The following is a 25,224-nucleotide window of genomic DNA, read 5'->3' as shown; positions in this document are numbered from 1 at the left end:
ATATGTAGTGTGTATGGTGACGTACTGCGTTCTCGGAGCGTAGGTTGGCAAACTCACTCTTCTCCAGGATCACCATGTCTTTTCTGATGGAGTCTAGATGAGCTAAGATCTGTTGGAGAGCTATTTCCTAGAGGAGATATATCATATATGAATGATTATAAATAATATAATATATGAATGATTATATATAATATAATATATGAATGATTATATATAATATAATATATGAATGATTATATATAATATAATACATATAATATATTAATGTTGGTAAAGCATTCCACATTATGGTGACATAGCAGTAGAACCAATTTGTGTAACACTGTGTTCAGTGAGATCAGTGGAGCGCCCTCTGGTGTTGAGCCTGTGTAACACTGTGTTCAGTGAGATCAGTTCAGCGCCCTCTGGTGTTGAGCCTGTGTAACACTGTGTTCAGTGAGATCAGTGGAGCGCCCTCTGGTGTTGAGCCTGTGTAACACTGTGTTCAGTGAGATCAGTTCAGCGCCCTCTGGTGTTGAGCCTGTGTAACACTGTGTTCAGTGAGATCAGTTCAGCGCCCTCTGGTGTTGAGCCTGTGTAACACTGTGTTCAGTGAGATCAGTGGAGCGCCCTCTGGTGTTGAGCCTGTGTAACACTGTGTTCAGTGAGATCAGTTCAGCGCCCTCTGGTGTTGAGCCTGTGTAACACTGTGTTCAGTGAGATCAGTTCAGCGCCCTCTGGTGTTGAGCCTGTGTAACACTGTGTTCAGTGAGATCAGTGGAGAGCCCTCTGGTGTTGAGCCTGTGTGTCTTTTACGTTATTGAAGTAGTTTGACAGGTACATGTATCCCTGTTTTAATGTGTATCTTGTAGACCACGCCCACTCTGTCCTCTACCCTGAGCCATCCCACCCTAGCATCATGAACAGGGTTAGGTGAGTGCTAGGTGTGAGGTCTAGTGGGTCCCAGACGGTCTCCCCAGACAGACGGGTCTCCCCAGACAGACAGTCTCCCCAGACAGACGGGTCTCCCCAGACAGACGGTCTCCCCAGACAGACGGGTCTCCCCAGACAGACGGGTCCCCAGACAGACGGGTCTCCCCAGACAGACGGTCTCCCCAGACAGCAGGCAGTGGTAGTGATGGTAGTGTTTTTATTTCTGCTTCTCATGAGCTTAGCGTGTTTTTATTTCTGCTTCTCATGAGCTTAGCGTGTTTTTATTTCTGCTTCATCTCGGTGTGAATAAACCTACTGAGCATTATTCAGGCTATTAGACGTCTAAAATATGTCTAGCCGTTGAAATGACGTCTATAATATAGACCGCCTCTGACTATGGGTACCCAGTGTGTGTGTGTGTGTGTGTGTGTGTGTGTGTGTGTGTGTGTGTGTGTGTGTGTGTGTGTGTGTGTGTGTGTGTGTGTGTGTGTGTGTGTGTGTGTGTGTGTGTGTGTGTGTGTGTGTGTCACCTGATGTGAGGTTGTCACCATGTCTTTATAAACAATGTCCATATTGGCTGTCGTCAAGGTAACCAGAGCAGAGACTATGATCTCTGCCTGAGGTTTCTCCAAACCTGAAATAAACAAACAAACATTATAATGAAACACACACTCAACATTTATAATTAACATTATACTGAACATTAACAAACTCAACACATTATAATGAACATTATACTGAACATTAACACACTCAACACATTATAATGAACTTTATACTGAACATTAACACACTCAACACATTATAATGAACATTATACTGAACATTAACACACTCAACACATTATAATGAACTTTATACTGAACATTAACACACTCAACACATTATAATGAACATTATACTGAACATTAACACACTCAACACATTATAATGAACTTTATACTGAACATTAACACACTCAACACATTATAATGAAACACAGACTCTACATTTTCAGGCAGAAACATATTTAAGCTGTCTCACTCACCACAGACAGACAGACAGACAGACAGACAGACAGACAGACAGACAGACAGACAGACAGACAGACAGACAGACAGACAGCTGTCTCACCACTGTCCTCCAGCTGTCTCACCAGACGGTGGGAGTCAAAGGTCAATTTGCGATGTTCCAGAGGAGTCAGGTCCACCTTCCTGAGGGTGTGTGTGCACACGCACACCCCACACTGGATACCTGACACACACACACACACACACACACACACACACACACACACACACACACACACACACACACACACACACACACACACACACACACACACACACACACACAGTAGTAGTACAAGTAGTACAACCATTAAAACAGAGAAAGCAGCATCTGTGTCATTTTAGATGTGTGCGTTAGCTATTCAATAATAGCAGATCTACAAGCTTGTAGATCTTCTATTAATGAACTTTAAAAAAATACATTGTGAAAGTGTGAGAACTAGTGATTTAAAAGGTATTTTAAAATGTATTAATTTGCACTCATAGTATTAAATAATAATACTTCATAGTAACAGTAATATTGTAAACTTACCTCTAATGTTGACCTTCTGGTAAACATGAGTCTTTAGCATCATAGAGCGCAGAACTTTGTTCATTATTAACGACATAATTACCTTTAATACCTAAACCTTTATGAAGTCAATCCCTAATAGTCTTACTTTAGGACTTAAATCCCTAAAACTCAACTAACTGTATTAGTTTAATCCTTCAAAAGAGTTTAAAGTCTATTAGTTTAATCCTTTAAAAGAGTTTAAAGTCTATTAGTTTAATCCTAACAAAGAGTTTAAAGTCTATTAGTTTAATCCTAACAAAGAGTTTAAAGTCATTAAACTGAAGAAGCTTCAGACGTTACTTTGTTTCCATGTGTGTCTGTCTGTCTGTTGTGCTGACGTCACATTAGCTCCGCCCACATGACGTTTTCCGGCGTCCAGACGCGCCGAAGCCTCGTGGGGACCAGTTCACTGAGCAGAATGAACATCCGGTCTGGAACGGATACGGAAACAGCCTCCGTGTGATGCATGTGTCAGTACAAACAACCAGATGCAGTAGGCGGCCTCTAAACAGGATGTGAGCACTGAGTGACCAATAGGAACCCAGAATTTGTACACAACTCACGGTTGTCAATAAAGGTTCAGATGACAAAATGAGTGACGTATGTGTCATGTGACGTAGTGTCATGGCGGCTGACAGTTGGAGTTGGTTTTATATTTTAGCGCTCGGCGTTTCTTTAATGAAATGTCTCTTTATGAACGCATAGTGAGTAAAAGACATTCTTTATAAAGTTTATAATATATTATGATTCATCATGTTTTACTGGCTAGCAGCTAACAGGCTAACAGCAGCTTTAAGCCACATCATCATAAAGCTACTGTTCACTTTGTATATGAATGTAAACATTTAATATGAACGTTTATGAATATGTATGTATTTATGAATGTATTTATATATAATAATATACACAGTACACAGTATCTCTAGTATCTCTATAGTCATTAAACTAAACGGGTCTTTCAGATGTTTCATATTCCATGATGATTGTCTATGAATGGCTTCCAAAGTTTGCAGGAGTGCTCCGTTTTGAACAAAATGCCTCAAATCATGAACACAGCATGCAATTTCCGTGAAACTTCACACGCACGTGTTGAGGAACAAATGCCACCCTTTCAACATTGCCCTATCATAGCGCCACCAAGAGGCCGATTTTTGCAACACAAAAATATTACTCCCACAAATGTTGTCCAAACATCACTCAAATCAGTAGACATTATATCTTTAGTCAAATCATCAAGACGGATCCGTCCGATCTGTCCAATTTTTCATATTCCAGCCTGACTGATGCATTCCGAACATTGCTGGCCCACAATAACGTGTGTGTGTGTGTGTGTGTGTGTGTGTGTGTGTGTGTGTGTGTGTGTGTGTGTGTGTGTGTGTGTGTGTGTGTGTGTGTGTGTGTGTGTGTGTGTGTGTGTGTGTGTGTGTGTGTGTGTGTGTGTGTGTGTGTGTGTGTGTGTGTGTGTGTGTGTCAGTCACTCCACAGACTTCGAGGTCCACAGGAACTGGCTGGCGATCACACACAGCCTCCCTGTGTCCAGATGGTACCATGAGGTTTGTAGATCTAATCCTATCAGGTCTGTAGATCTAATCCTATAAGGTCTGTAGATCTAATCCTATACCATGAGGTTTGTAGATCTAATCATATAAGGTCTGTAGATCTAATCCTATACCATGAGGTTTGTAGATCTAATCCTGTAAGGTTTGTAGATCTAATCCTATAAGGTCTGTAGATCTAATCCTATACCATGAGGTTTGTAGATCTAATCCTGTAAGGCTTGTAGATCTAATCCTATACCATGAGGTTTGTAGATCTAATCCTGTAAGGTTTGTAGATCTATTCCTGTAAGGTTTGTAGATCTAATCCTATACCATGAGGTTTGTAGATCTAATCCTATACCATGAGGTTTGTAGATCTAATCCTGTAAGGTTTGTACTACTACTAACCTACTGTCCGTCTGTTGATGTCAGCAGAGCAGCCATAAACTACTGTCCGTCTGTTGATGTCAGCAGAGCAGCCATAAACTACTGTCTGTCTGTTGATGTCAGCAGAGCAGCCATAAACTACTGTCCGTCTGTTGATGTCAGCAGAGCAGCCATAAACTACTGTCCGTCTGTTGATGTCAGCAGAGCAGCCATAAACTACTGTCCGTCTGTTGATGTCAGCAGAGCAGCCATAAACTACTGTCCGTCTGTTGATGTCAGCAGAGCAGCCATAAACTACTGTCCGTCTGTTGATGTCAGCAGAGCAGCCATAAACTACTGTCCGTCTGTTGATGTCAGCAGAGCAGCCATAAACTACTGTCCGTCTGTTGATGTCAGCAGAGCAGCCATAAACTACTGCCCGTCTGTTGATGTCAGCAGAGCAGCCATAAACTACTGCCCGTCTGTTGATGTCAGCAGAGCAGCCATAAACTACTGCCCGTCTGTTGATGTCAGCAGAGCAGCCATAAACTACTGCCCGTCTGTTGATGTCAGCAGAGCAGCCATAAACTACTGTCCGTCTGTTGATGTCAGCAGAGCAGCCATAAACTACTGCCCGTCTGTTGATGTCAGCAGAGCAGCCATAAACTACTGCCCGTCTGTTGATGTCAGCAGAGCAGCCATAAACTACTGCCCGTCTGTTGATGTCAGCAGAGCAGCCATAAACTACCGTCCGTCTGTTGATGTCAGCAGAGCAGCCATAAACTACCGCCCGTCTGTTGATGTCAGCAGAGCAGCCATAAACTACTGCCCGTCTGTTGATGTCAGCAGAGCAGCCATAAACTACCGCCCGTCTGTTGATGTCAGCAGAGCAGCCATAAACTACCGCCCGTCTGTTGATGTCAGCAGAGCAGCCATAAACTACCGCCCGTCTGTTGATGTCAGCAGAGCAGCCATAAACTACCGTCCGTCTGTTGATGTCAGCAGAGCAGCCATAAACTACCGTCCGTCTGTTGATGTCAGCAGAGCAGCCATAAACTACCGTCCGTCTGTTGATGTCAGCAGAGCAGCCATAAACTACCGCCCGTCTGTTGATGTCAGCAGAGCAGCCATAAACTACCGCCCGTCTGTTGATGTCAGCAGAGCAGCCATAAACTACCGCCCGTCTGTTGATGTCAGCAGAGCAGCCATAAACTACCGTCCGTCTGTTGATGTCAGCAGAGCAGCCATAAACTACCGTCCGTCTGTTGATGTCAGCAGAGCAGCCATAAACTACCGTCCGTCTGTTGATGTCAGCAGAGCAGCCATAAACTACCGTCCGTCTGTTGATGTCAGCAGAGCAGCCATAAACTACCGTCCGTCTGTTGATGTCAGCAGAGCAGCCATAAACTACTGCCCGTCTGTTGATGTCAGCAGAGCAGCCATAAACTACTGTCCGTCTGTTGATGTCAGCAGAGCAGCCATAAACTACTGTCCGTCTGTTGATGTCAGCAGAGCAGCCATAAACTACTGTCCGTCTGTTGATGTCAGCAGAGCAGCCATAAACTACTGCCCGTCTGTTGATGTCAGCAGAGCAGCCATAAACTACTGCCCGTCTGTTGATGTCAGCAGAGCAGCCATAAACTACTGCCCGTCTGTTGATGTCAGCAGAGCAGCCATAAACTACTGCCCGTCTGTTGATGTCAGCAGAGCAGCCATAAACTACTGCCCGTCTGTTGATGTCAGCAGAGCAGCCATAAACTACTGTCCGTCTGTTGATGTCAGCAGAGCAGCCATAAACTACTGTCCGTCTGTTGATGTCAGCAGAGCAGCCATAAACTACTGTCCGTCTGTTGATGTCAGCAGAGCAGCCATAAACTACCGCCCGTCTGTTGATGTCAGCAGAGCAGCCATAAACTACCGCCCGTCTGTTGATGTCAGCAGAGCAGCCATAAACTACCGCCCGTCTGTTGATGTCAGCAGAGCAGCCATAAACTACCGCCCGTCTGTTGATGTCAGCAGAGCAGCCATAAACTACCGTCCGTCTGTTGATGTCAGCAGAGCAGCCATAAACTACCGTCCGTCTGTTGATGTCAGCAGAGCAGCCATAAACTACCGTCCGTCTGTTGATGTCAGCAGAGCAGCCATAAACTACCGTCCGTCTGTTGATGTCAGCAGAGCAGCCATAAACTACTGTCCGTCTGTTGATGTCAGCAGAGCAGCCATAAACTACTGTCCGTCTGTTGATGTCAGCAGAGCAGCCATAAACTACTGTCCGTCTGTTGATGTCAGCAGAGCAGCCATAAACTACTGTCCGTCTGTTGATGTCAGCAGAGCAGCCATAAACTACTGCCCGTCTGTTGATGTCAGCAGAGCAGCCATAAACTACTGCCCGTCTGTTGATGTCAGCAGAGCAGCCATAAACTACTGCCCGTCTGTTGATGTCAGCAGAGCAGCCATAAACTACCGCCCGTCTGTTGATGTCAGCAGAGCAGCCATAAACTACCGCCCGTCTGTTGATGTCAGCAGAGCAGCCATAAACTACCGTCCGTCTGTTGATGTCAGCAGAGCAGCCATAAACTACCGTCCGTCTGTTGATGTCAGCAGAGCAGCCATAAACTACCGTCCGTCTGTTGATGTCAGCAGAGCAGCCATAAACTACCGTCCGTCTGTTGATGTCAGCAGAGCAGCCATAAACTACCGTCCGTCTGTTGATGTCAGCAGAGCAGCCATAAACTACCGTCCGTCTGTTGATGTCAGCAGAGCAGCCATAAACTACCGTCCGTCTGTTGATGTCAGCAGAGCAGCCATAAACTACTGTCCGTCTGTTGATGTCAGCAGAGCAGCCATAAACTACTGTCCGTCTGTTGATGTCAGCAGAGCAGCCATAAACTACTGCCCGTCTGTTGATGTCAGCAGAGCAGCCATAAACTACTGTCCGTCTGTTGATGTCAGCAGAGCAGCCATAAACTACTGTCCGTCTGTTGATGTCAGCAGAGCAGCCATAAACTACTGCCCGTCTGTTGATGTCAGCAGAGCAGCCATAAACTACTGCCCGTCTGTTGATGTCAGCAGAGCAGCCATAAACTACCGTCCGTCTGTTGATGTCAGCAGAGCAGCCATAAACTACCGTCCGTCTGTTGATGTCAGCAGAGCAGCCATAAACTACCGCCCGTCTGTTGATGTCAGCAGAGCAGCCATAAACTACCGCCCGTCTGTTGATGTCAGCAGAGCAGCCATAAACTACCGCCCGTCTGTTGATGTCAGCAGAGCAGCCATAAACTACCGTCCGTCTGTTGATGTCAGCAGAGCAGCCATAAACTACCGTCCGTCTGTTGATGTCAGCAGAGCAGCCATAAACTACCGTCCGTCTGTTGATGTCAGCAGAGCAGCCATAAACTACCGCCCGTCTGTTGATGTCAGCAGAGCAGCCATAAACTACTGTCCGTCTGTTGATGTCAGCAGAGCAGCCATAAACTACTGTCCGTCTGTTGATGTCAGCAGAGCAGCCATAAACTACTGTCCGTCTGTTGATGTCAGCAGAGCAGCCATAAACTACTGTCCGTCTGTTGATGTCAGCAGAGCAGCCATAAACTACTGCCCGTCTGTTGATGTCAGCAGAGCAGCCATAAACTACTGTCCGTCTGTTGATGTCAGCAGAGCAGCCATAAACTACTGCCCGTCTGTTGATGTCAGCAGAGCAGCCATAAACTACTGCCCGTCTGTTGATGTCAGCAGAGCAGCCATAAACTACCGCCCGTCTGTTGATGTCAGCAGAGCAGCCATAAACTACCGCCCGTCTGTTGATGTCAGCAGAGCAGCCATAAACTACCGTCCGTCTGTTGATGTCAGCAGAGCAGCCATAAACTACCGTCCGTCTGTTGATGTCAGCAGAGCAGCCATAAACTACCGTCCGTCTGTTGATGTCAGCAGAGCAGCCATAAACTACCGTCCGTCTGTTGATGTCAGCAGAGCAGCCATAAACTACCGTCCGTCTGTTGATGTCAGCAGAGCAGCCATAAACTACCGTCCGTCTGTTGATGTCAGCAGAGCAGCCATAAACTACCGTCCGTCTGTTGATGTCAGCAGAGCAGCCATAAACTACCGTCCGTCTGTTGATGTCAGCAGAGCAGCCATAAACTACCGTCCGTCTGTTGATGTCAGCAGAGCAGCCATAAACTACTGTCCGTCTGTTGATGTCAGCAGAGCAGCCATAAACTACTGTCCGTCTGTTGATGTCAGCAGAGCAGCCATAAACTACTGTCCGTCTGTTGATGTCAGCAGAGCAGCCATAAACTACTGTCCGTCTGTTGATGTCAGCAGAGCAGCCATAAACTACTGTCCGTCTGTTGATGTCAGCAGAGCAGCCATAAACTACTGCCCGTCTGTTGATGTCAGCAGAGCAGCCATAAACTACTGTCCGTCTGTTGATGTCAGCAGAGCAGCCATAAACTACTGCCCGTCTGTTGATGTCAGCAGAGCAGCCATAAACTACCGCCCGTCTGTTGATGTCAGCAGAGCAGCCATAAACTACCGTCCGTCTGTTGATGTCAGCAGAGCAGCCATAAACTACCGTCCGTCTGTTGATGTCAGCAGAGCAGCCATAAACTACCGTCCGTCTGTTGATGTCAGCAGAGCAGCCATAAACTACCGTCCGTCTGTTGATGTCAGCAGAGCAGCCATAAACTACCGTCCGTCTGTTGATGTCAGCAGAGCAGCCATAAACTACTGCCCGTCTGTTGATGTCAGCAGAGCAGCCATAAACTACTGTCTGTCTGTTGATGTCAGCAGAGCAGCCATAAACTACTGGCACCTGACGTAGGTGGTGTGTCCCCATTTTCTGTACATATTTGTAAAGTGTGTGTGTGTGTGTGTGTGTGTGTGTGTGTGTGTGTGTGTGTGTGTGTGTGTGTGTGTGTGTGTGTGTGTAACAGAACACATCAGAGTGGACCTTGGACTACCCTCCTCTGTTCGCTTGGTTCCAGTTCTCTTTGTCTCAGCTGGCTCAGTATGTGGACTCTGACATGCTCCTAGTGGACAGACTGCAGTACTGCAGCTCTGCCACCGTGCTGTTCCAGAGGCTGTCTGTCATCTGTACCGACTTCCTGTTCATCTACTCTGTCAGAGAGTAAGTACTTTTACTCTGTCCCTTTACCTCCTGTTCATCTACTTTGTGAGAGAGTAAGTACTTTTACTAAACTGCCCAAAAAAAGTTCGGAAACTTAACTTTGGTCGATTATTTCTCCCCTTTAATAATACTAATTGGTCTTGTGTTTTATATCATTTTTATTGTTGTCACCTTTACAACGAGGTACAGCTTGTAAGGATCAGGCATTGGTGGAATGAGTAACACAGCTAAACGTGTGGGTAACGCCCCCAAACTATTTGCCAAAATCACCCAATATGCTTCAGTTGGTAAATCACTCTCGTTCTGAGTGACCTCAGAACCAGTCGCTCAAAACCTGTGACTGGAACCTGAACATGGGTTTTGCAACTTTGTTGAGTTAGTGTTGATGCTCCAAGCAGCAACACTGCCCCCCCCCCCCCCCCCATGGAAAGATGCCACGTTTGTCCCTTCAGGATAAGACCCATGGTGCAATGGAGCAAGTGAAGCTGGTGTTCTGTTATGCAGAGTGACATTATTTGGTGTTAAACCTGGTACCATTTACTAACTTAGGACCAAGTTCTGTGAGACTGGTGAGTCAACAAGGAAGACAACAACCAAAGACCCCTTGCTTCACTGAGGAGCCATAGATTTACAGGCTGTGACTGACACACACCTGTGACTGACACACACCTGTGACTGACACACACCTGTGACTGACACACACCTGTGACTGACACACACACCTGTGACTGGCACACACCTGTGACTGACACACAATTCAATTCAATTTCAATTCAAAGGGCTTTATTGGCATGAGAAAACATACGTTTACATTGCCAAAGCAGAAAGCATAATACAACAATACAGCAATACAATACAAAACAAAAAATATGTACATTTGAAAGTCAGAATCTTCAATAGATCAATTTCTATGTACCAAGATCACTGGGTGCAGGTATAGTGCCGGAATATACACAATGATTAGTCTTTAGGGTGGTTGTGTTCCGTTTGATATCCTTTTCCTAGCACAGCAACTCACGAATCTTACTGCTGTGTTTGCACATTGTTGTACTTCGCCCAGCAGATATGGGAGTTTTTTGTCATTGGTCATGTTTTCAAAATCTCTGTGTGTGGTTGTAATCTGTGGGAAGTATGTGTCTCTGATGTCTTGGTACAATGGACAGACGGTTAGGAAGTGTAGCTTCATTTTGTGTGCAGTGGGTGCATAGTCTGTCTTCTCTCGGGATACAGGTCTGCCTGTGACGACCTTTCTCGATCGCAAGACTGTGCTCACTGAGTCTGTACCTAGTTAAGATTTTTCTTTGTTTTGGGTCAGTCACAGTGCTCAGGTATTCTGCCACTGCGTATTCTCTGTTTAGGGCCAGATAGCATTCTAGTTTACTCTGCTTTTGTGTTGCTTCTTTCCAGTGTGTCAGGTAGTTTTCCTTTTGCTGTTTTATAATTTGGTTTAGTCCAATGGGTTTTCTATCTCGTGGCTCTGTTTGTGTTTGTGCCCGGAGTTCCAGGGCCAGCTGGCTGAGGGGGCATCTCTCTAGGGTTTCGCTGTGTGTGAGTGCCTTGTTATGGAGTGCATCTAGGTCGCTTTCTTTTAGGTGGTTGTAGAACTTAAGTGCTCTCTTTTTTATTTTGATAATTAGTGGGTATCGTCCTAATTCTTCCCTGCATGCATTATTTGGTGTTTTTCGCTGGGTACGGAGAATGGATTTGCAGAATTCTGTGTGTAGGGTCTCGGTTTGGTGTTTATCCCATTTTTCAAGGTCATGGTTTGCTAATGGTCCCCAGATCTCACAACCATAGAGGGAAATTGGTTCTATCACAGAGTCCAGTATTTTAAGCCAGGTTTTAATTGGGATGTCTATTTTGATGTTTCTTTTGATAGCATAGAATGCCCTTCTTGCCTTGTCTCTCAGGTCCTTTACAGCTTGGTTGTAGTTCCCTGTGCTGCTGATGTTTAGGCCAAGGTAGGTATAGTTTTTTGTTTGTTCTAGTGGGATTGTATTTAGGAAACATTTATGGTTTTGGCGGCTGGATCTTTTTTGAAATATCATGATTTTAGTCTTAGTTAGGTTCACTGTCAGGGCCCATGTCTGGGAGAATTTGTGACACACACACCTGTGACTGACACACCTGTGACTGGCACACACCTGTGACTGGCACACACCTGCCTGTAAATGGTTTAACACCAAATAATGCATAATCTGCATAACAGAACACCAGCTTCACTTGCCCTGTTGCACCATGGGTCTTATCCTGAAGGGACCAACGTGGCATCTTTCCATGAGGTCAGTGTTGCTGCTTGGAGCATCAACACAAACTCAACAACGTTGCAGAACCCATGTTCAGGTGCCAGTCACTCACCTGTGAGGCTACCCACACGTTTAGCTGTGTTACTCATTCCACAAATGCCCAATCCTTATAATCTGTACCTCATTGTAAAGGTGACTAATCAACGATAAAAATGATATAAAACACAATACCAATTGGTATTATTAAAGGGGAGATTTATAAGTACTTTTATTCAGCTAAATGTACTCAAGTACAGTTTTGAAGTCCTTTAACTTTACTGTTTTGACACTTTAATGCTTCTCTGTACTTTTTATGTAACCTTCATTAGTATCATTGATATCAATAATAATATATATTATATTATGATAATAAACTATATAACAGAGCCTTCATTAGTATCATTGATATCAATAATAATATATATTATATTATGATAATAAACTATATAACAGAGCCTTCATTAGTATCATTGTTAACACCTTGCAGCATTACTAAAATTGTGAAATTGTGTGTGTGTGTGTGTGTGTGTGTGTGTGTGTGTGTGTGTGTGTGTGTGTGTGTGTGTGTGTGTGTGTGTGTGTGTGTGTGTGTGTGTGTGTACAGGTGTTGTAGGAGCATCAAGGATCAGGGTGTGTCTAAGGACCTTCTGTCCAGACCCGTCTTCATCCTGTCTGTCCTTCTGCTGTGGAACACTGGACTACTGCTGTTAGACCGTATCCTCTACTTTATATGTATCTATTACTTTATCTACTGTATCTATTACTTTATCTACTGTATCTATTACTTTATCTACTGTATCTATTACTTTATCTACTGTATCTATTACTTTATCTACTGTATCTATTACTTTATCTACTGTATCTATTACTTTATCTACTGTTATGTTATATACACACTGATACACACTGTTATACACACACTGATACACACTGTTATACACACACTGTTAAATAAACACTCTTTTCCTCTAACTGTAATGTTATAATATCCTTGATGTATTGTATGTATATTATATTATATGTTGTGTTGTATTATATTATATTATGTATTGTATGTATATTATATTATATGTTGTGTTGTATTATATTATATTATGTATTGTATGTATATTGTAATATCCTTGATGTATTGTCAGACATTCATTTCCAGTATAATGGGATGTTATTCGGTTTCCTGCTGTTGTCTCTGGCCAGACATTTACAGGTGAGAAAATGTCATTTTATTTCTTAGAGATAAGAAATCACACCCAGTGTCTAATACGTGTGGAGCGTTGTCCAGTGTTTTAGAGAAGAGAGAAGAGTCTAGGACGTGTGGAGCGTTGTCCAGGGTGTTTTAGAGAAGAGAGAAGAGTCTAGGACGTGTGGAGCGTTGTCCAGGGTGTTTTAGAGAAGAGAGGAGAGTCTAGGACGTGTGGAGCGTTGTCCAGGGTGTTTTAGAGAAGAGAGAAGAGTCTAGGACGTGTGGAGCGTTGTCCAGGGTGTTTTAGAGAAGAGAGGAGAGTCTAGGACGTGTGGAGCGTTGTCCAGGGTGTTTTAGAGAAGAGAGAAGAGTCTAGGACGTGTGGAGCGTTGTCCAGGGTGTTTTAGAGAAGAGAGAAGAGTCTAGGACGTGTGGAGCGTTGTCCAGGGTGTTTTAGAGAAGAGAGGAGAGTCTAGGACGTGTGGAGCGTTGTCCAGGGTGTTTTAGAGAAGAGAGAAGAGTCTAGGACGTGTGGAGCGTTGTCCAGGGTGTTTTAGAGAAGAGAGAAGAGTCTAGGACGTGTGGAGCGTTGTCCAGGGTGTTTTAGAGAAGAGAGAAGAGTCTAGGACGTGTGGAGCGTTGTCCAGGGTGTTTTAGAGAAGAGAGAAGAGTCTAGGACGTGTGGAGCGTTGTCCAGGGTGTTTTAGAGAAGAGAGAAGAGTCTAGGACGTGTGGAGCGTTGTCCAGGGTGTTTTAGAGAAGAGAGAAGAGTCTAGGACGTGTGGAGCGTTGTCCAGGGTGTTTTAGAGAAGAGAGAAGAGTCTAGGACGTGTGGAGCGTTGTCCAGGGTGTTTTAGAGAAGAGAGAAGAGTCTAGGACGTGTGGAGCGTTGTCCAGGGTGTTTTAGAGAAGAGAGAAGAGTCTAGGACGTGTGGAGCGATGTCCAGGGTGTTTTAGAGAAGAGAAAAGAGTCTAGGACGTGTGGAGCGTTGTCCAGAGTGTTTTAGAGAAGAGAAAAGAGTCTCTTATGGGCAACAACAGCAAAGGCAGCGGCAACACTGGACTGAAGGGACTGCAAGGGAAGACTGCATGTCTCCCTACTGCGGACCATTCTGTCTCTCACTCTGTGTTCAAAAATGTTTCTTTAGTTGAATGCATTGTTGTCTTTACTCTGTAAGCGAGGTTGCAGGTTTTACCATCTAAACTTAACCTCTCCATCTGGTTTCCAGGCAACCATGCTCCTCACTGTATACATCATGGTCATGAACAAATAGCTGAAACCATGTCCCACATCTTAAATGGGTGCCATGTATACAGGGGACTCTACAGAAGTAGGCATGACAGAATAGTGGATTTGATATCAAAAGATATCACTTCTATTTTCAGGTCCTCCATCATGCTGTATAAGCATTCTACTGTGAAGCCGAGCATGTTTAGCCTGTGTAATGATGATTCTGTGTTCTCTAACATTTCAGCTAACACCCCTGATGTCTTTGTTGTTAATGAAAATAATAGAGAGGTGTTCATTCTCGAGGTCGGCTGTACTTTTGATTACAGCTTAGAGGAAGCCTTCCTAACCAAAGTGTTAAATCTTTAATCTTTGGTAGCCTATTGGGCAGAAGTTGGTTGTGAGGGGCCTTCAAATGGCCGGCCTCTTCAAAAGGAGGGCTAAACAGTTAGCAAGGTACTGCTCAGTATCAGCTATTATAGGAAGCCGCTCAATTTGGAGGAGGCGTTGTTTCCTTTACCCATGATTGTTGTCTGCTGTGTTTGACAAGTATGCCAACATTATTGTATGTAACAATGTTCTGCCTTATATGCACTTTGTAACTGGCTGTTTTCCCATTATCTGACTGACTGCACTGGCAGTGTTTATGTCCTTTGTACAAGGCATTCTTGTACTTCTGGTTATATGGACATAAATACATATTTCAAATGTGTTAACAGTCCCGTCACCTGGAGGGGGCGCTGTTCTTCACCGTGCTGTTAAACCTCAAACACATCTACCTGTACATAAGCCCCGCCTACGGAATCTACCTGCTGCGATGTTACTGTTTCACCTGCAACACAGGTTAGTACTGTATCTATTACTTTATCTACTGTATCTATTACTTTATCTACTGTATCTATTACTTTATCTACTGTATCTATTACTTTATCTACTTTATCTATTACTGTTTCTGTTACTGTTTCACCTGCAACACAGGTTAGTACTTTATCTATTACTTTATCTACTGTATCTATTACTTTATCTACTGTATCTATTACTTTATCTACTGTATATATTACTTTATCTACTGTGTGGAGTGTTGTCCAGGGTGTTTTAGAGAAGAGAGAAGAGTCTAGGACGTGTGGAACGTTGTCCAGGGTGTTTTAGAGAAGAGAGAAGAGTCTAGGACGTGTGGAGCGTTGTCCAGAGTGTTTTAGAGAAGAGAGAAGAGTCTAGGACGTGTGGAGCGTTGTCCAGGGTGTTTTAGAGAAGAGAGAAGAGTCTAGGACGTGTGGAGCGTTGTCCAGAGTGTTTTAGAGAAGAGAGAAGAGTCTAGGACGTGTGGAGCGTTGTCCAGGGTGTTTTAGAGAAGAGAGAAGAGTCTAGGACGTGTGGAGCGTTGTCCAGGGTGTTTTAGAGAAGAGAGAAGAGTCTAGGACGTGTGGAGCGTTGTCCAGAGTGTTTTAGAGAAGAGAGAAGAGTCTAGGACGTGTGGAGTGTTGTCCAGAGTGTTTTAGAGAAGAGAGAAGAGTCTAGGACGTGTGGAACGTTGTCCAGGGTGTTTTAGAGAAGAGAGAAGAGTCTAGGACGTGTGGAGCGTTGTCCAGGGTGTTTTAGAGAAGAGAGAAGAGTCTAGGACGTGTGGAGCGTTGTCCAGGGTGTTTTAGAGAAGGTTCTGACAGATTATTATTATGATTATGATTATTTATATTGTTGTTGTTATTCCAGACGGCAGTGTCAGATGGAAGAGTTTCAGTCCTCTCCGTCTCGTTGCCTTGGCGACCATCGTCCTCTCTGTCACCGCTGTGTCCTTTGGTCCCTTCATCGCCATGGTAACACACACGCACGCACGCACACGCACACGCACACGCGCACACACACACACAAACATAATTTATTTTAGCCTTAAAGTGCTGGGACCTTTTTGGATGTAGCATGAAAGGTCACAGCGCATTGTGATAGCACATTACTGACCTTTAAGATGTTGTGACCTTTAGGGTCATCTGTCCAGATGTTGTGACCTTTGACCTTTAGGGTCATCTGTCCCAGATGTTGTGACCTTTAGGGTCATCTGTCCAGATGTTGTGACCTTTGACCTTTAGGGTCATCTGTCCCAGATGTTTTCCAGACTAATATTTATGATGTTGTGACCTTTGACCTTTAGGGTCAGCTGCCCCAGGTGTTATCCAGACTCTTCCCCTTTAAGAGAGGCCTGTGCCACGCCTACTGGGCCCCCAACGTCTGGGCTCTCTATAACGTGTTGGATAAAGTCCTGGTTACTCTGGGTAAGACTTTATTCATTATTATAAATAACATTATGTTATGTTATGACTTTATTCATTATTATAAATAACATTATGTTATGTTATGACTTTATTCATTATTATAAATAACATTATGTTATGTTATGGTAAGACTTATATATATATATATTATAAATAACATGTTATGTTATGGTAAGACTTTATTCATTATTATAAATAACATTATGTTATGTTATGTTATGGTAAGACTTTATTCATTATTATAAATAACATTATGTTATGTTATGATAAGACTTTATTCATTATTATAAATAACATTAGGTTATGTTATGGTAAGACTTTATTCATTATTATAAATAACATTATGTTATGTTATGTTATGGTAAGACTTTATTCATGCTTTCTCTCTGTCAAGACACAGTTAAGTTTCCGTTTAGTTTTTGACTCCGGGTGTTGCCACATACATGAAAAACAAGCGGACCATCATGGGCTGTGGTGTTGCCAAATCATGTGCGAGAAACAAGCACCGCTGTTGCAATGAACGTCTACACGCTCTACTGTCTCTGTCTACGATGTGCGGGCCAGGCTCCCCTCTAGTAGCTCTACAATACATATGTTTAGATGCCTGTCAGATGGTCAGACAATGCTGCTCCGCAAGTCTAAGATGGATCAAACAGGTGTAGATAAGTCCTACAGGTCTAATAAGATGATCAAACAGGTGTAGATAAGTCCTACAGGTCTAATAAGATGAACACACAGGTGTAGATAAGTCCTACAGGTCTAATAAGATGATCAAACAGGTGTAGATAAGTCCTACAGGTCTAATAAGATGATCAAACAGGTGTAGATAAGTCCTACAGGTCTAATAAGATGAACAAACAGGTGTAGATAAGTCCTACAGGTCTAATAAGATGAACAGACGGGTGTAGATAAGTCCTACAGGTCTAATAAGATGAACAAACAGGTGTAGATAAGTCCTACAGGTCTAATAAGATGAACAAACAGGTGTAGATAAGTCCTACAGGTCTAATAAGATGAACAAACAGGTGTAGATAAGTCCTACAGGTCTAATAAGATGATCAAACAGGTGTAGATAAGTCCTACAGGTCTAATAAGATGAACAAACAGGTGTAGATAAGTCCTACAGGTCTAATAAGATGAACAAACAGGTGTAGATAAGTCCTACAGGTCTAATAAGATGAACAAACAGGTGTAGATAAGTCCTACAGGTCTAATAAGATGAACAAACAGGTGTAGATAAGTCCTACAGGTCTAATGAGATGAACAAACGGGTTTAGATAAGTCCTACAGGTCTAATAAGATGAACAAACGGGTTTAGATAAGTCCTACAGGTCTAATAAGATGAACAAACGGGTTTAGATAAGTCCTACAGGTCTAATAAGATGAACAAACAGGTGTAGATAAGTCCTACAGGTCTAATAAGATGAACAAACGGGTTTAGATAAGTCCTACAGGTCTAATAAGATGAACAAACGGGTTTAGATAAGTCCTACAGGTCTAATAAGATGAACAAACAGGTGTAGATAAGTCCTACAGGTCTAATAAGATGAACAAACAGGTTTAGATAAGTCCTACAGGTCTAATAAGATGATCAAACAGGTGTAGATAAGTCCTACATGTCTAATAAGATGAACAAACAGGTGTAGATAAGTCCTACAGGTCTAATAAGATGAACAAACGGGTTTAGATAAGTCCTACAGGTCTAATAAGATGATCAAACAGGTGTAGATAAGTCCTACAGGTCTAATAAGATGAACAAACAGGTGTAGATAAGTCCTACAGGTCTAATAAGATGAACAAACAGGTGTAGATAAGTCCTACAGGTCTAATAAGATGAACAAACAGGTTTAGATAAGTCCTACAGGTCTAATAAGATGATCAAACAGGTGTAGATAAGTCCTACAGGTCTAATAAGATGAACAAACAGGTGTAGATAAGTCCTACAGGTCTAATAAGATGAACAAACAGGTGTAGATAAGTCCTACAGGTCTAATAAGATGAACAAACAGGTGTAGATAAGTCCTACAGGTCTAATAGATAGATAAGTCCTACAGGTCTAATAGATAGATAAGTCCTACAGGTCTAATAGATAGATAAGTCCTACAGGTCTAATAGATAGATAAGTCCTACAGGTCTAATAGATAGATAAGTCCTATAGGTCTAATAGATAGATAAGTCCTACAGGTCTAATAGATAGATAAGTCCTACAGGTCTAATAGATAGATAAGTCCTACAGGTCTAATAGATAGATAAGTCCTACAGGTCTAATAGATAGATAAGTCCTATAGGTCTAATAGATAGATAAGTCCTACAGGTCTAATAGATAGATAAGTCCTACAGGTCTAATAGATAGATAAGTCCTACAGGCCCTCAGAGACGTGAGATCTGAGCCGTAAGTCAAAGTCATGATGGAATGATAAATGCTGACAATTGTGTTCTCGCTGTACGGTACGCACATTAGTTTGTCTACACACTTTGATTAATGAGGGCCAGTGTGTAACAGTGTGTAACAGTGTGTAACATTGTGTAACAGTGTGTAACAGTGTGTAACAGTGTGTAACAGTGTGTAACAGTGTGTAACAATGTGTAACAGTGTGTAACATTGTGTAACAGTGTGTAACAGTGTGTAACAGTGTGTAACAGTGTGTAACAGTGTGTAACATTGTGTATCTAAGGTGTGCGTATGGGCCTCCTGGGCGAGGTTCCTAAAGCCTCCATGACGGGAGGTCTGGTTCAGGAGTTCCATCACTCTGTCCTCCCGTCCGTCTGTCCGTCCGTCACTCTGCTCTGTACGCTGCTGACCTTACTGGTGAGTTTAACCTTTAACCTTTAACCTTTACGTGCTCTGTACCCTGCTGGCCTTACTGGTGAGTTTAACCTTTAACCTTTACCTGCTCTGTACCCTGCTGACCTTACTGGTGAGTTTAACCTTTAACCTTTACCCGGTCTGGACAATGTGACAAAAACATCTCCATGAACTCAAGACTCCTTTAAAACATCTCTAGGGTCATTTTAACTCCTTTAAAACATCTCTAGGGTCATTTTAACTCCTTTAAAACATCTCTAGGGTCATTTTAACTCCTTTAAAACATCTCTAGGGTCATTTTAACTCCTTTAAAACATCTCTAGTGTCATTTTAACTCCTTTAAAACATTTCTAGGGTCATTTTAACTCCTTTAAAACATCTCTAGGGTCATTTTAACTCCTTTAAAACATCTCTAGGGTCATTTTAACTCCTTTAAAACATCTTTAGGGTCATTTTGACTCCTTTAAAACATCTCTAGTGTCATTTTAACTCCTTTAAAACATCTCTAGTGTCATTTTAACTACTTTAAAACATCTCTAGTGTCATTTTAACTCCTTTAAAACATCTTTAGGGTCATTTTAACTCCTTTAAAACATCTCTAGGGTCATTTTAACTCCTTTAAAACATCTCTAGTGTCATTTTAACTCCTTTAAAACATCTATAGGACCATTTTAACTCCTTTAAAACATCTCTAGGGTAATTTGTACTCCTTTAAAACATCTCCAGGGTCATTTTAACTCCTTTAAAACATCTCTAGGGTAATTTGTACTCCTTTAAAACATCTCCAGGGTCATTTTAACTCCTTTAAAACATCTCTAGTGTCATTTTAACTCCTTTAAAACATCTCTAGGGTCATTTTAACTCCTTTAAAACATCTCTAGGGTCATTTTAACTCCTTTAAAACATCTTTAGGGTCATTTTGACTCCTTTAAAACATCTCTAGTGTCATTTTAACTCCTTTAAAACATCTCTAGGGTCATTTTAACTACTTTAAAACATCTCTAGTGTCATTTTAACTCCTTTAAAACATCTTTAGGGTCATTTTAACTCCTTTAAAACATCTCTAGGGTCATTTTAACTCCTTTAAAACATCTCCAGGGTCATTTTAACTCCTTTAAAACATCTCTAGGGTCATTTTAACTCCTTTAAAACATCTCTAGGGTCATTTTAACTCCTTTAAAACATCTTTAGGGTCATTTTGACTCCTTTAAAACATCTCTAGTGTCATTTTAACTCCTTTAAAACATCTCTAGTGTCATTTTAACTACTTTAAAACATCTCTAGTGTCATTTTAACTCCTTTAAAACATCTTTAGGGTCATTTTAACTCCTTTAAAACATCTCTAGGGTCATTTGAACTCCTTTAAAACATCTTTAGGGTCATTTTAACTCCTTTAAAACATCTTTAGGGTCATTTTGACTCCTTTAAAACATCTCTAGGGTCATTTTGACTCCTTTAAAACATCTCTAGTGTCATTTTAACTCCTTTAAAACATCTCTAGTGTCATTTTAACTCCTTTAAAACATCTCTAGTGTCATTTTAACTCCTTTAAAACATCTCTAGTGTCATTTTAACTCCTTTAAAACATCTATAGGACCATTTTAACTCCTTTAAAACATCTCTAGGGTAATTTGTACTCCTTTAAAACATCTCCAGGGTCATTTTAACTCCTTTAAAACATCTCTAGGGTCATTTTAACTCCTTTAAAACATCTCTAGGGTCATTTTAACTCCTTTAAAACATCTCCAGGGTCATTTTAACTCCTTTAAAACATCTCTATGGTCATTTTGACTCCTTTAAAACATCTCTAGGGTCATTTTGACTCCTTTAAAACATCTCTAGGGTCATTTTAACTCCTTTAAAACATCTCTAGGGTCATTTTAACTCCTTTAAAACATCTCTAGGGTCATTTTAACTCCTTTAAAACATCTCTAGGGTCATTTTAACTCCTTTAAAACATCTATAGGACCATTTTAACTCCTTTAAAACATCTATAGGACCATTTTAACTCCTTTAAAACATCTCTAGGGTAATTTGTACTCCTTTAAAACATCTCCAGGGTCATTTGTACTCCTTTAAAACATCTCCAGGGTCATTTTAACTCCTTTAAAACATCTCTAGGGTCATTTTAACTCCTTTAAAACATCTCTAGGGTCATTTTAACTCCTTTAAAACATCTCCAGGGTCATTTTAACTCCTTTAAAACATCTGTAGGGTCATTTTGACTCCTTTAAAACATCTCTAGGGTCATTTTGACTCCTTTAAAACATCTCTAGGGTCATTTTAACGTCTACTCAGGCTTTAGTGTTTCACCCAGACACTATTAAGTTGCTTTATTCAGTATTTAATTTCAGACACTCCCACTTCCTATACAAACCCATTTTAACTTCAAACTCTATTTTAACCATGATGACTCATTAAAACACACGTCTCTGCTTCTGGTGACTGATATTGTCCTTCTAATGAATGTTAGACTCATTAAAACACACGTCTCTGCTTCTAGTGACTGATATTGTCCTTCTAATGAATGTTAGACTCATTAAAACACGTCTCTGCTTCTGGTGACTGATATTGTCCTTCTAATGAATGTTAGACTCATTAAAACACACGTCTCTGCTTCTAGTGACTGATATTGTCCTTCTAATGAATGTTAGACTCATTAAAACACACGTCTCTGCTTCTAGTGACTGATATTGTCCTTCTAATGAACGTTAGACTCATTAAAACACACGTCTCTGCTTCTAGTGACTGATATTGTCCTTCTAATGAACGTTAGACTCATTAAAACACACGTCTCTGCTTCTAGTGACTGATATTGTCCTTCTAATGAATGTTAGACTCATTAAAACACACGTCTCTGCTTCTAGTGACTGATATTGTACTAAGCATGTTTTAAACATGTTTTAATGTCTTTCTAGCCGGCCGTGTTGAGGACCTGGTTGAAGCCAGGCGTTGGTGGGCGGAGCTTAGTGCGCTGCGTGGTCATCTGTGCCTTGGCCTCCTTCATGTTGGGCTGGCACGTCCATGAGAAGGCCATCCTCATCGCCATACTGCCTCTGAGGTCTGTCTGTCTGTCTGTCTGTCTGTCTACTTCTAGTTCTAAAGCCCATGACCTCATTCCATCACACTGTGCTCTGGGACGGCTCAGGGTCTTTATTTCAGACCCAGGGAGATCCATATCATATATATATATAAATATATACATATATATATATATATATATATATATATATATATATATATATATATATATATATATATATATATATATATATATATATATTATACATCAATAACATAACAGCTTTAATGTCTGACTCTACCTCATGATGTTTACATTTATGACTAATAAAGTATTCTCTGTCTGTCTGTCTGTCTGTCTGTCTGTCTGTCAGCATTCTGGCAGTAGAAAACAGAGAGGATGCTGGGATATTCTTGATGTTGGCGACGACAGGAAACTATGCTGTCTCACCTCTCATTTATACTGCTGCAGGTAGACACACACACACACACACACACACACACACACACACACACACACACACACACACACACACACACACACACACACGTGATAAGAGAGTTCTATTGTGTGATTGGTTCATATATTTTTAATTGATGGTGATTTTCTGTTTTTTTCTCCCAGAGCTGCCAATCAAAGTGCTTCTGATGTTGATGTACTCTGTGTACTCTATTACTTCTCTGACTCACCTGTACAGGTATGTACTCTATTACTTCTCTGACTCACCTGTACAGGTCTGTACTCTATTACTTTGTAACAATTGCCCTTTTACTTTGAAAAGACAACTATTAACTAAAAGGAAAAACAACAGGATCGGCAGGTTTCTAGTTTGTTACTTTATATTATTTATATATTTAAAGTCACACAAATAACAAGTAAGACGTGGGAAGCGAACGCAGCCCTTTTTATTTTTTGTCTTTTTAAAATTGTTATGTTGTGTATTTACGGACTTGTAATCCGTGTTATTTCACCGTGATGGGGAGAGCGTAGAGAGAAAGTCACGTGACTGCCTCCGCCTCGTATTGAAGTTAATGGGGGGGGATATGGTTCTCCTATGCACGGAGTGTCGGAGTTCCTACTCATCTATGCACGGAATTGCCGTTTGTCAATCCGTGCTATTTCACCGTGTTTGGTAAGCTCCACCCTGACATCTGTCAGCAGCCAATGAAAGCGTGAGTCACATGGGGGCGCGGCTGCACACATACTGCACACACACAGACAGACAGAGACACACACACACAACCCGAGCAGGGTTTCATAGTAAGCTCCACTTTAGGCGGTTCGCGTTCGCAATAACTGTCACCATAAATGGTAAATAATAATAATACACTTCTTGGTTTTAACTACTGTCCCTACCTCTGTCCCTAACAAACAAAAGAAATAAACCAACAATTCAACAATCAATAATAACTTCCCAAACCCCTCCCAACCCAAACAATTCCCAAGTCCTTTACAACCCTCAATTCAGTGAATTCACACGTTCAAACGTTAACATAAACAGGGTCACATAACCAGGTAGAAACACCACCGCAGTCAGACGTTTACCTGCTTTACACAACAATAAACAGTCCCTCGTTACGGCCCGAACGGCTTCTTCCCTCCGCCGCCTCGAGAATGTCTATTGTCCTTTGATCCGAAACGATCCGCAAACGGTCTTCCGCAATCGCGTTCCAAATAATAAAGCAATGTTCGGGGTACCCCTTAAACCCCTTAAGTTTGTAATCCACCGGAAAAGAAGCTATGGATTTATCTCACCCGCGGCTCCGTCGGAATCCTCTCGCCGACCGGCGGTTCATTCATAAATCCTGGCTGGCATCACCACAGCGTCCTCAGAGGACGGATGGAATCCCATTACCCCTCACGTGTAATCTATTACTTCTCTGAGTCACCTGTACAGGTATGTACTCCATATTCTCTCTCTCTTTCTCTCTCTCTCTCTCTCTCTCTCTCTCTCTCTCTCTCTCTCTCTCTCTCTCTCTCTCTCTCTCTCAGGAACCAGGGTCCAGTGCTCCGCCCCCTGGAGTATGTGTACCTGCTGGGATTGGTTGCCGTGGAGATCCTGCGTGAGGTTGTTTACCCCCTGTCACCGTGGCAGCAGACGCTGCCGTTCTTCCCCCTGCTGGTGACGTCAGTGTACTGCAGCCTGGGAGTCACTTACAGCTTCATAAGACTCTACCTGCGTCTACAGTGACAAACAGAGACCCTGCTGGTGGCATGCTGTACTGCAGCCACCTGAGTCGTGCTAGAAGAAAAAACATTCAATGTGAAAATAAAGGATACAGATATATATATAATATAATATTATAATACATATATATATATATATATATATATATATATATATATATATATGTATATCTATATCACTGGCGCCTACTACTGGTTGCACAGGGGAGCACAGGCTTCCCCACGGCACCCTCACCCCTTTTTTTAATTTGTTTTATATAAATAAATAAATACATTTCAGAATATCTTTCTTTCATTGAAATCTTTTTCTAGAGAATTGGTCTGCATGGTGAACCATCAGAGGACCTTGACCTTGAGTCTGTTCTGCTTTATTAACAAGGCGTCTGATTTAAATGGAAGAACAACTGCCCCCCCCCCTTCAGCAGGTGGATCTGTGAGGTTATGTATTGTTCTTTAAATAGAAAAGATAAGGTTATGTATTGTTATTTAAATAGAAAAGATAAGGTTATGTATTGTTCTTTAAATAGAAAAGATAAGGTTATGTATTGTTCTTTAAATAGAAAAGATAAGGTTATGTATTGTTCTTTAAATAGAAAAGATAAGGTTATGTATTGTTCTTTAAATAGAAAAGATCAGGTTATGTATTGTTCTTTAAATAGAAAAGATAAGGTTATGTATTGTTCTTTAAATAGAAAAGATAAGGTTA

At 41.9% G+C, this 25,224-nt stretch overlaps 2 protein-coding genes across 2 annotated transcripts in view; one reads left to right on the top strand and one right to left on the bottom strand.

Annotated features, from left to right (window-relative positions):
- Positions 1-2,802, bottom strand: part of ccdc90b (coiled-coil domain containing 90B) — a 9,690-nt gene extending 6,888 nt beyond the window's left edge. Inside the window, 4 exon segments of the mRNA XM_080435449.1 lie at positions 26-127; positions 1,443-1,546; positions 2,026-2,145; positions 2,494-2,802. Coding sequence (XP_080291575.1) covers positions 26-127; positions 1,443-1,546; positions 2,026-2,145; positions 2,494-2,569 — 402 coding nt within the window. The 5' untranslated portion in view covers positions 2,570-2,802.
- Positions 2,803-3,131: 329 nt separating this feature from the next.
- alg8 (ALG8 alpha-1,3-glucosyltransferase) lies at positions 3,132-24,676 on the top strand. The gene is made up of 13 exons (XM_080435437.1): positions 3,132-3,218; positions 3,989-4,067; positions 9,350-9,543; positions 12,433-12,542; positions 12,965-13,032; positions 14,956-15,079; positions 15,947-16,050; positions 16,383-16,503; positions 19,179-19,312; positions 22,228-22,370; positions 22,705-22,802; positions 22,956-23,028; positions 24,324-24,676. Exons 1-13 carry the CDS (start codon positions 3,139-3,141, stop codon positions 24,520-24,522), a joined length of 1,527 nt encoding a protein of 508 aa, XP_080291563.1. The 5' UTR covers positions 3,132-3,138; the 3' UTR covers positions 24,523-24,676.
- The last annotated feature ends 548 nt before the right edge of the window (positions 24,677-25,224 follow it).

This window comes from Gymnoscopelus braueri (assembly GCF_963280865.1).
Source record: "Gymnoscopelus braueri genome assembly, chromosome: 8".
NCBI classification, from domain to species: Eukaryota; Metazoa; Chordata; class Actinopteri; order Myctophiformes; family Myctophidae; genus Gymnoscopelus; species Gymnoscopelus braueri.
The sequence above is the reverse complement of the archived record's forward strand: the minus strand, read 5'-3'. Positions and strand labels throughout refer to the sequence as shown.